The 11,122-nt window shown below is 45.3% G+C and overlaps 1 protein-coding gene and 2 non-coding genes across 3 annotated transcripts; all 3 read right to left on the bottom strand.

The window, feature by feature from the left end:
• Positions 1 to 4,601: 4,601 nt before the first annotated feature.
• Positions 4,602 to 9,135, bottom strand: RPSA (ribosomal protein SA). The gene is made up of 7 exons (XM_016124059.2): positions 9,036 to 9,135; positions 8,017 to 8,180; positions 7,008 to 7,126; positions 5,934 to 6,179; positions 5,295 to 5,423; positions 5,036 to 5,201; positions 4,602 to 4,768 (listed from the first exon to the last, which is right to left on the bottom strand). Exons 2-7 carry the CDS (start codon positions 8,147 to 8,149, stop codon positions 4,674 to 4,676), a joined length of 888 nt encoding a protein of 295 aa, XP_015979545.1. The 5' UTR covers positions 8,150 to 8,180; positions 9,036 to 9,135; the 3' UTR covers positions 4,602 to 4,673.
• On the bottom strand, positions 5,716 to 5,869 carry LOC118602336. The gene has a single exon (XR_004950678.1). It is a non-coding gene; the product is annotated as a small nucleolar RNA SNORA62/SNORA6 family (small nucleolar RNA).
• LOC118602337 lies at positions 7,193 to 7,342 on the bottom strand. The gene has a single exon (XR_004950679.1). It is a non-coding gene; the product is annotated as a small nucleolar RNA SNORA62/SNORA6 family (small nucleolar RNA).
• Positions 9,136 to 11,122: the final 1,987 nt, after the last annotated feature.

Genomic DNA, 11,122 nt, shown 5'->3' with positions numbered 1-11,122 from the left:
AGGATTGACTTAGCCACTGTCGTAAAGATTATAAACACAGTGAAAGATTAAGTGAAATGACATATATCAACATAAAAATTCCTCTGCAAGGGGTTTTGAAGCAAATGTCAAACCAGCCCACTCGATGCTTCTCTCCATTTTTCTCTCTTTTCTACAGCCCTATGATTCTTGCTGTGGACGAACCTTCATGTTTTCATCATCCTCACTTCTGTACCTCTAGAAAATAGTTTGTTAACTTGTTAGTTATCTGCCTCCCTATTCAAGATATAACTGCCCCAAGGTCACAAGCTTTGTCTTCATTCACCTCTATATCCCCGGTGCTTAGAATAGTGTCTGGTCCAGAGTAAGTGCTTAATAAATACTTGCTGAATGTCGAATTGTTATTTTACTAGAGATTCTTTGCAAAGGTAGAATTGGATAATTCTTGGGTTCTTCCTCAGTGAAACCTGCTGAATTTAGCATATGTAGAAATGCAGCAGGTTCCGCTCCACTAAATGAGTACAATATTTGAAGGTTTGGGGCAGGTTTTTCGCAGCTGGAATTTAGTTATCCCTGAGTTTCACAAGAAGCCTGGATTGCTCAGGAAAGGTCAGAAATGCCGTGGCAATAGTGACATTTACCACCGGATACCTGTATTATTTAGAATAAAGTTTGAGCTATTCCAACAGGATTCCCAGTAGTGATTTCTTAATTTAAATATCTCATACACTTTAAAATATCTTGAGTATCTAGGAAATTTACCAAAAGACGTGGAAAACCTCTTTGGAAAAATTATAAAATTTTATTAAGGGAGGGACATAAAAACGAGACACTGGCAAGACACAAAGCTTGTTCATGGACGGAAAAACTCAGTGTTGCGAATCAGTCAATACTGCTCTAAGTTATAGAATTAATGCAATCTCAACTGGCCTTATAGTGGAACTGTACTGGTTGGTTAAAAATGTATATGACAATACAAAAGATTCAGTACTAGCCAAGACTTTTGAAGAAAGAAGGCAGGAGGATTGCCTTAGCCACTGTCGTAAAGATTAAAAATTCTAGTAGAGTGGAAGACACTGCGGCATTGGCCCAGGGACAGACCCACAGAGCAAGGCGGGGAACAGAGAGGCCAGGATCAGACCTGCCATGGATGGCCCTAGATTCTTGAGAGGCAGCAGTTCTGAGCAGTAAAGAAAGGACAGTGTTTTCAATAGAAAGTGCTGAAGGTTTGTGGCTATGTTTTTATAGGATTTTATACATGACTTTGAAACCATTTGCTATATTCTGGTGAAGTTAGTGTTTAAAACCCACAGTGGAGAAATTTCTGTGCACCAAAAATGTTGAAGGTAGCTCTGCTGATAATGGCCAGATGGTGTAAACAACCCGAATGGCCATTACAGTACATCGATGTCATGCGGGACTCTACAGGAGTGTGGCAACTGGGGAGGAAAGGCGTGAAAATAACAAAGGGAAAGAAGCAAGTCACACAAGAAGATATGATTTCACGTGTAGGAAGCTCAAAAACAAGCAGGGGAACTAAATGATGCGTGACCGAAAAGGGCATATCTGGGCAAATGGATGAGGTCAACCACGGATTAGCCGGAGGAGCTCAGGAAGGGGCAGAGAGGCACACATGGAGACCTTCTCAGGTCCTGGCGCCTGTTTCATAAGCTCCATAATGGTTAGGGGCTTGACCTCGAGTCTTCAAGAGTATACAGATTTGTCCGTTTAACCATCTGTATGTATGATGCATTTATGATTATTTAAAAACTATATACTAACAAAGGGCAAAGTGACAGAATGAGCATTTGCTACATGCTCAGACTCAGGCTAATTGCATGACAAACTCTGAATCACAGCCCCACGATTGTCCCCATCTGATGCTGAGGGCACTTGGGCCCTGAGACATCGTCTCTTGCCCAGAGCCAAACGCTAGAAGTAGGCTGAGCAGACCTTCATTGTCATCCCGGGCATTTCTAATACCCGCACTCTTATCTGCCTCACTGCTCGTCACATGATGTCGATGGTAGTGCAAGGGCCGGAGACCCCTCCCCCTCACAGGCCGCCTGGATATGAAGGGTGTCTTTGCTGCTGGGCCATGGCCCAGATTAGACCCAGGCTCGCCTCCCAACCCCCCAACTCACCAGGAGACCACAACTCAAGCCACCCGGGAGAGTGCTGCCCCTCCTCAAAATATCCTGTGGCAGGGGACTGGATCATAACAGCATAGCAAAGCCCAAAGCAGGAGACGCAGCACCTCATCAGGGCGGCTACGTGCCTCTGGACGACGTGCCATGTCAGGCCTGCCAAATGGGATTTACCCCCAGCCTTCTTAAATGCTTTCAGTCTCTAAGATTTATTCTTAATCACTTCCTCTGTTCACTAAGTACTTTCCAGCATCTACCAAGTGTCAAGTTCTGTGTTAGGCTGAGTTCATGGGGAATGATTGGCCTTTGTATTTGGGACTTATTAGGAAAATATGCCCTATGGAAGCAGCTTAGAACAGGAAGAAAAGGGGAACTCAAAAAAGGTCTGCATGGGATTCATTTGTATTTGTTTAGAAGACAAAACCCCAAGATGTTGAAGAGCTGGAAGCTGTGATAGGAACCAGCAAAATCTTAAGCTAGAGGGCAAATCTCGTTTCCTCAAGAGGAAAAAACTTTAAAGGATTGATTATTCAGTTTCCAAGATCAAGCTGATCTTACTAAGTTACTATTTCCTGGCAAACTGCTTCCTGAGGGAACAGAGATGGAGGGGGCTGGGGAAAGAAGGCCCTAGGGCCAGATCGAGTGCAGTGGACAGAGGTAAGAAGGGAAGGAGGGGCAGAGGGCTTCTCCCGCAGCTAATGTCAAGGGCAAAGGTGCCAGTGGCAGGTTCGGAGGGGGCGTGGAGTCAACAGCTGGTGCTGGAGGTGGGGAATGCTACTAAGATGCAGCTGTGCTCACGGACCACCCTTCATGTAGGCACCAGGCTCGTGAGAACGCTAGGCTTGGACTAGCCAGTTTAAGATGTCAGCTCGAGCACTGGCTTTGCAGCCACGGGGCAGCAACTGGGTCCCAGAGTGGGGTGACCTCAGGTCCAGGCCAACTCGTAGTGCTGGGTTAGGGCAGCATCTATTAGAAGATATTGACACTGAAAACAGAGTCTGTGGTGAGGCTGAGGCCCTGAGCAAGCTAAACCCGGATGAGCAGGGCACAGACCTGGGAGGAACTCCCAGTCTAGCATCTCCTGGCTTCCACTATGCTGTCCACTCGCCTTACCAAAGGACACCTCACCCCTAAACTGAGATTCTGTGGGGGAATAAAAGGCTTTTTGTGGAACTGTCATGGCAATGCCAGGAGGCAGGCACCCCAGCAAAAGCAACACAGCAATGCCTCCAGGTTGGAGAAACTAGGCATCAAGACACAAGACTCAAGGTAGGGTTTGAGCAACAGGAACAGGGTGGGTTGGGAGTCCTGGAGGGGTCATTAGTTGGAGACAGGAGTCAATCAATGACCGAATGTTTATACTCCATTATACAGATTAAACTGCCAGAAAATGTTTTCCTTGTTACCTGAACAGCTTCCTCTACCCCAGAACATGCTAAGAAATCACTCAGTCCCTCACTCAGGCTCGGCCCCTCCAAAGCCACCTGGCCTCCCTTCCCTTCTGCCTTCCTTCAGGGACCTCTCCTGCATCCAGCCATCCTGATTCCAGAAATCATTGGTATTGCTGACCACCTGCAGCCGTGGAAGCCACCATGGGTTCGAGATCCAGGCACTTAGGAACTTAGCAGGGACGTGGCAGATTTGCCCAAACTTGCGGCTGCAGCCAGTGGCAGACTTGCTGCGACACTAATGATGCTTGAGCTGTGGGCCTCAGAACCACTGGTAGTGGCCCTGGGAATGCAGTTACACGGATATTTATCTTGTAAATTTTCCAAGAGTACAATGAATGAATCCACGTAAATCATTCAAGCTCCTCAAAACCAGGATCCACCACTGTATTTAACGGCTTCATTTTCATTCGCGACAATGTTTTTTTCCAATAGGCTGAGAATTATGTGAAATCAGTTCAGAAGGATCACTTTTTAAAAGAATTGAAATACCCAGAAACTGACATAGTACATTATGTAATATTACATGAAAATTTTGTAGCATGTATAACCCTCTCAGAACCTGTAGGGCAAGCTAACTAGGTGACAGGAAACGGATGTCTCTCAGAGTTGAAGACACTGATTCCTCCAGTGCTTCCAAAATCAGAGACCATGTACATCCCACCTTTGCCTAAGGTGGGTCTTCACTGCCGGGTATTACTCACGGTGGGTGGCCACACTGGAGAGTAGTAAGGCTGTCGATGAAAACCAGATTTACTTACTGTCTGGACTCTACATAGAAACTATCAACATACATGTTAATAAAAAATCAGGCCCTTGGAAAACCACTTCTAGGGTTAACACTTACGTGTAACTATTCACACCTATTTTCAGAACACAGACATTCCTTACATTAAAAGCAAGCACAGGAAAACAGCCCGGTGAAACAGTATACTTTTATCTACAGTGGGCTTTAGAAATGAAAACGATGTCAAGCGACCTGAATACTCCCAGGCACCTTGATCTAGAATAAAAAAGCACAAGAGACTTAACTTTTAGAAACTGTTTATTTTCCGTCAACCTTATTTCCATTTTGGTTAAGAGTTAGCGGAAGGCCAGCTTAAGACCACTCGGTGGTGGTTCCTACCCATTCCGTGGCCTGAGCAGTGGGGGCTGCAGACCAGTCTTCAGTGGCAGGCTGAGCGCTCCAGTCTTCTGTTAAGAAAACAACAAAAAAAAGCATCAGCACCATTCCCGTCTCTGTTACCTCACCCCCACCAGCACTGCGCCTTGCATTCATTCCACCAGATACGCATTTCAAAGATGGACCAGGGCCACACACTTCAAATAAACCTGAATTCAATCTGTCAGGCAACAGCACTGATGTAACATATTGGGATGAAGCTTTTAATGTAGCCATAGAGATCACTAAAGTTGGACTGCAAGCAGATGCTCGGAACCACCGTGCGTGGTGACACATACCAGTCGGAAACTGCTGAATAGGCACAGAGGGCACCTGCACGCCTTCGGACCAGTCTGCGACTTCAGGCTGCGCGGCAGTGAACTCGGGGGCGGGAGCAGTCCATTCTCCCTGAAATTCCTCCTTGGTCACGGCCTTTTCAGCGGCGGCCTGCTCTTCCTTTTCAATCTGGTTAAAAAAAAAAAAAAAGTTTATAGGAACTGAGAAATTTTACTTCCGAGAAGCACAGACCACAGTGTCCCCTGTGTGGGGGAAGCTCACCTCCTCGGGGTCTCTGTAGAAGTAGAGATCGGGCATGACCTCCCACGGGTGTTCACGGGAGATGGTGCCACGCATGCGCAGGACCTCCCGGGCCAGCATCCACCACATCAGCCCCACTGAGTGGGCTCCCTGCAAGAGTGCCAGGTTACTAAGTGACATGTGGTCAACCCTGTTCTATCTAACCTGGCCCCGGATCGTCATCTAGGTCCATGAGGCCAGACATCTTTCAGAGGTGTAAAATGGAAGATTATTCAACAAATCAGTGGTTTCAAACCTTGATTGCCAACAGAATCATGAGGATTTATAAAGTACTATTGTCAAGAATGTTAAGACTGTAACAAAATGAAATACTCCTAGGATTAATTAGTGCCTGAACATTATGTTTTCATTTCTCCTTAAAGTGTTCATACATTCGAAACACACTTGTAGCAAGTATTACTATCAAACTCCACTCATCGGGCCAGAGACCCTCGTGGTGTTAGCGGAAAACTTGCCCCTCGTGTCGCACACTACCTACACTTGTGAGTTCATCGGCCAGTCAGTGGCCTCAACTCCAAGCTCTAACAATGTGCAGAGAAACGCCCTAGTGTTTCCAGGGCACTTATTCTTGAACTCTGGTTTACATCAGAAAGTCGTTACCTTGTTGTTGCAAGGGATGGCAATGTCCACGTAGCGCAGAGGAGAGTCTGTGTTACACAGGGCGATGGTGGGCAGGTTGACGTAAGACGCCTCTGTGAGAGGCTGGTGGTCGGCCCTGGGATCGGTGACCACCAGAAGTCTCGGCTCCCGGAAGGCTGCCTGGATCTGGTTAGTGAAGGTTCCAGGAGTGAAGCGGCCAGCAATAGGCGTGGCTCCAGTGGCAGCAGCAAACTTCAGCACGGCTCGCTTGAAGAATGACAGTGAGAGTTAACAGTGCTCCAGAGATGGAGTCATAGGAACTTTCCAAGTGACGATGTGCTGACAACCAGTTCCATCATCGCGAAGCGGGTCATCTAGGCAGAACCTCCAAATACTCCTTCCTCAAAACTAAGAAGTTCATGGTAACTAGTTTCACTATTAATCTAAACAATGAAACATCAAAGGGCTGTCCTTCCACAGAATTTGAAGAGCTGTCCAAATCCAAATTGAACATTTTTAAAAAAGTAGAAATGGGGTGAACAAAATCCTTAGAGTTCTTACAAATCAATCCTTATGAAACCATGAGTTTTCTCAATAGAAAAAGAACAAAAAATTATCAAGATAGAGATAGGGCAAAATCGAATTTTACCTCACAGGTCATTAAAAAAAAGCTATTTTCATTCCTTTAAGTTGGCAAAGATGCTTACTGCTGTTTATGAGACTTGAATGAGACAAATACTACCCCTCTTCAGAAAACCTCTTTGAAAAACTTTGCAGTTGACATCAAAATTTTTCATTTTAAATATAAAAAATCTGACTATAGAAAATGGTGATGAGACATTTTAATAGGGTCATTTCTTGTTATTTAGCGGCACAAGAAAATACATGACATGAAAACTGAACTTCAACATACTTTTGGGTGCCAAGTGGTATGTATGTTGAAAACACCGAATATTGGCAAGTTGAGATTTCTAAACAGTGAATGTATGGATTTTTAAAATTTTTATTCTCTTCTATACATCCAAAACTATCCATAAGCTTTTTTTTTTTATTTATTTTTTAAATAATAAAAACCAAGCATATTGTTCCACAAACCTGGCCAGTATTCCTGGATGATATGACACTGACATCAGCGGGGTTTTCAATGGCAACAATGGCACGAGCTGCCAGCAGAAGCTTCTCCCAGGTTCTCTTCAAATTTATGATGTAGATGCCTAGTGACAGCAGAAAGCTTTAAACGCCTGACCTAGCTTTGCAAACAGACAGTCTTCTGAGAAGTTGAATGTGGCAGAGAGTACTATCAAACTCCAGTCATAGAGGCAAGCTCTACTGGTGTTAGCGAAATCCTGCCTTCAATATAGCACACTTCCGACACTCAGAAGTTCATTGGCCAAGACTGGCCTCCACCCTGAGCTTTAATAGTGTGCAACCGTATCAGTAGGCCAAGTGCATCTTCTCTTTCTCTTTCCCCATAGTAACCCTCCATCAGGCATCCACTGAATTCCTACAGTTCTTGCCCACTTCCTGGCCTCTTACCACTCTCCCTGCCTTGATTATCAAATTCATTCCCAAAACTCCTTTACGTCATGTCACTCCCAGGTGCAAATCCTTTCCTGGCTCTATCCATGAGCTGAATTAACTCCCTTACCCACTGGAATGCCTCCCATGCTCTTGCTGCGACCTACCTTCCCTTTTCCAATACCTTCCAAGCCAAAATGTTTATTCCTCTCTGGCTCTCTCCCAGAATTCAAATGAACCTATTCTCAGTACCTATGAAATGGAAGGCACTATGAAAGATGAATTATTAGGAACTCAGTTAACGAGCTTCCTTAGCATCTTCACATCTCACCTCCTTCATGATCCAGAGCTCAGGCCATCACCCAGGATATGCCATACTCTCCCATTGGAGCCCAGAAACCTTTCCTTCCCCAAACAACCACAACACTTAAGTTTTAAAGCCTGTTTCCAACCTAGGCATGTAGAGAGCCCTCCAAGGCAGATTTAGAAATTACTTTACCCAGCACCATCCATTAGAACAGCAGGATCAAATTTGTCTCAAAGCCAGAATGGCCAAAAAAAAAAAAAAGTTAAAGCAATGACTCACCGTCACTTTTCCTTTTGTAGATGTACTGTTCCATTTGGAAGTCAAGGTTGGTGCCACCTAAGTGGGTTCCTGCTGCAAGGAATTTGAGGACATCTTCCTCCTTCATTTGCAGGACATCAAGGGCTCCGGACATTGTGACAGTTTCCCTTTAAGTTACGTGGGAACTTGAGAAACAATAATTAAGAATAGTTAAGAACCTAGTCCTTTTCATTCCCATGCCTTAAGTGGAGTGATGGAACAGGTGCATTCTAACTACTCTTTAGTCAAGCAACTTCCTAGGTAAAAGCAATCTGGTACACCTTCTAGTGTCGGACTGAGCTTAGGTACAGCAGGATTTAACAGACATATGCTACACGCAGGACTGCAGCAAACTTTGCTGAGGAAAAAAGAGATGGGCGACCAACCAGGTAATTAAACTAAATGTAAATAGTCAATTAGGACTTAACACTTCTCAAGGTACTCGGAAGTAAAAGTTGTAGAAGAGCAAAGATAACCACCATGTGAGAAGCGCAGCCATGTTCGAGAACGAGTTGGGCAAACATAGTAGACATATGAACAGTTTTGTCTTCAAATAGAGGTGGGCACGTTAAAATTACTTCTCCCTGCGGTCACAACTAGTTTTCCTCAAAACCCTGCCAAGAACCTTAACAGCAACGGGCAAAACCAACGAGCCCAAACAGCTGGCGCCTGGGCCTCTGGCTTCACTGCCAAATATCGGGGTCCCAAGCGATCGCAGTGCGTTGACTAGGCTTTCTGAACCCTCCATCCACCAGCAGTTCGGCCCGAACCCACGCCCCGTGCCTGGAACGGAGGGCGACCTCGGGCCGCTGCGGGGGCACTGGGGAAACCTGCGGCCCAGCTCAGCCACGTGCGAGCCGCCAGGCCGAGGCAGAGCGCACCCAGCAACGGACCCGTCCTATCTGCTGGCTCTCATCCCCAGTCCCCGTGCCCGTCCTTCGTCTGAGCAGGAAGGTCGCTCTGGTGGCCCAGGGGCACAAGGGACCGCGCAGAAGACTCACCAAGAACAACGCCGTATGGACCCTTTTCTGGGTAGCGCGGAAAAGACCAGAGGGCGGAAATGACGTCATTAAATACTCCGCCGCCAGCCAATGACAACGAAAGCTGGGCGGAAGAAGGGAGGAGCCCGAGGGGCGCGAGCCTCTTCCTTCCGGAAGGCGGGCTGGCGGCGCTGGTTTTCGGGCAATCGCGGGCGTGGGGAGGTGCTGGTTGGGGCCCAGAGGTTTCCGACTTCACGGCTGGCCGGCGGAGCAGCGACGTTCCCCGACCCCAGTCGGGGCCGCGGGCGTGCAGCCAGCCAGCCAGCCAATCAGGATTCGAGCTCTTCCCCCGCCCTTTGTGTTTACCTGTGAACTTGAGCAGGCCTTCACCTAAGCTGCAGTTTCCTTAGGGGGAAGGCGTGTTGAACTCAATAAGCCTAAGTGTTTGATGGACAAAAGCTGCAGAGATTATTTTCAGTTTTTTTTTTTTAAAGAACAATTTAACAATACGTTATTCGGATGCTGAAAATTCACTTACAGGAAGTTTTCCCGAAAAAAAAGGCTGCATAGATGCGTGAGAACTTTTTTTTTTGGCATAGGAAAAATTACTGTCGATAGACTAGTTAATAAAAATTCATTAATTTAAAAAATTACATATAAAATATATAATTTAAAGATAATTAAAATTCTATGTATGAAAAATTGCAGGAAACGGCAATTTTTTTTAAAAAGTGAAGCTCTAAATATTAAAAGTTATTGTAAATAGCCAAATTATTCATAATTATACAGGTTTCAGTCCTGTTGCACTTAGAATCACTTGAAAAGCTTTCAAACATGCTCAACTCCAAACCAAAAAAATCTGATTTTTAAAATAGCTCACTAGATAGTTTTAATGTGCAGCCATGGACACACATATACAGAAACTGGGTAGGTTTTCCCATTTCAGTATTTTTGAAATTTTCTGAGGAATCAGGTTGTTTTTAAATCGAAACAAAACAAAACCCCACTATTTAAACAAAGCTGACATAAGGAGGAAGTAAACTCAGTCATGGCTTTCGGCACCTTCAGGAACTGTTGAAAATATCTGGAGATGTTTGGCTCTCAAAAAAAGGGAATACTTAAAAAGAGCTATATGAAGGCTGAAAAGCTGGCTTTTATGGACAGTTTTCTGTCACTGCAGGACTTAGCTGGTGGGCCTTCTGGGACACTACCCAACCATCTCAGCCGTTCCCTCCCCTGTACATCAGTCTCAAGAATACTTCCATTACGACTGCAAGGACATACTTCTGTGGTCATGTTTAGGCGTTTGTTTCTCCACAAGACAATTAGATTTTTCCTACAAAATAACTGCGTCCTTGAGAACTGATCTGTATGATGAAAATTCTTGGTGAGGAAATGAGTTAAGTCCAAAGATAAAGAATGAACTGTAGTGATAGTAAGCCACCTTGAGGAACCCTTGGCCTAAGAGGCACTTGTCAAAGAAGGGCTGTAACTCCCAGCAAAGTGTCCTCCTCATCTTCGGCCTCCTGGTCCTCTGCACAAGTCTCTCCCTATTGTTTATTCATGCCCACCTATGATGAAAATCTCAGAGCCTTCCTTTTGCGAACTTTGCTTTCTGGCATTTGTATTTAAAAACTAAAATAAAAACAGGTCTTTTATTTAAAAAAAAACATAATTGTGCTAGGGACTGGTTTTTTGGACTACACTTCACATGGCATTGGGTGGCTGAGAGCCCTATTCTGATATGAAGCCGAGAACACAGGACACCTAACCGGCTCCAGGCATCAAGTTCATCTTGGGCATCTTCCCACCTGCCTTTCTAATCACACTTCCTCCTTGATCCTCGTCACCTGTTTGTCTGGTATCCAGTTTATCCAGTTGTCCCACAGTCCTCTCCATGAACCTTACAGTGGCCTGAGCAATGTTCAAAATCACTTTTGTCCCAAAACTCTCATTCCCTCCCTTAAATGGCATGGTCCCTTCTGTCCACTGAAAGCATTCTGTCTTATAATTTTATCGCTTGGCACTTTGTATCTCATATTAATTCATGCACTGGAATTCCAGCTTCACCACATGCAATGGCTATGAACAAGTCACTTAACTTCTCC

The sequence above is a fragment of the Rousettus aegyptiacus genome, unplaced genomic scaffold (genome assembly GCF_014176215.1).
Source record: "Rousettus aegyptiacus isolate mRouAeg1 unplaced genomic scaffold, mRouAeg1.p scaffold_m13_p_4, whole genome shotgun sequence".
Classification (NCBI taxonomy): domain Eukaryota; kingdom Metazoa; phylum Chordata; class Mammalia; order Chiroptera; family Pteropodidae; genus Rousettus; species Rousettus aegyptiacus.
The sequence above is the reverse complement of the archived record's forward strand: the minus strand, read 5'-3'. Positions and strand labels throughout refer to the sequence as shown.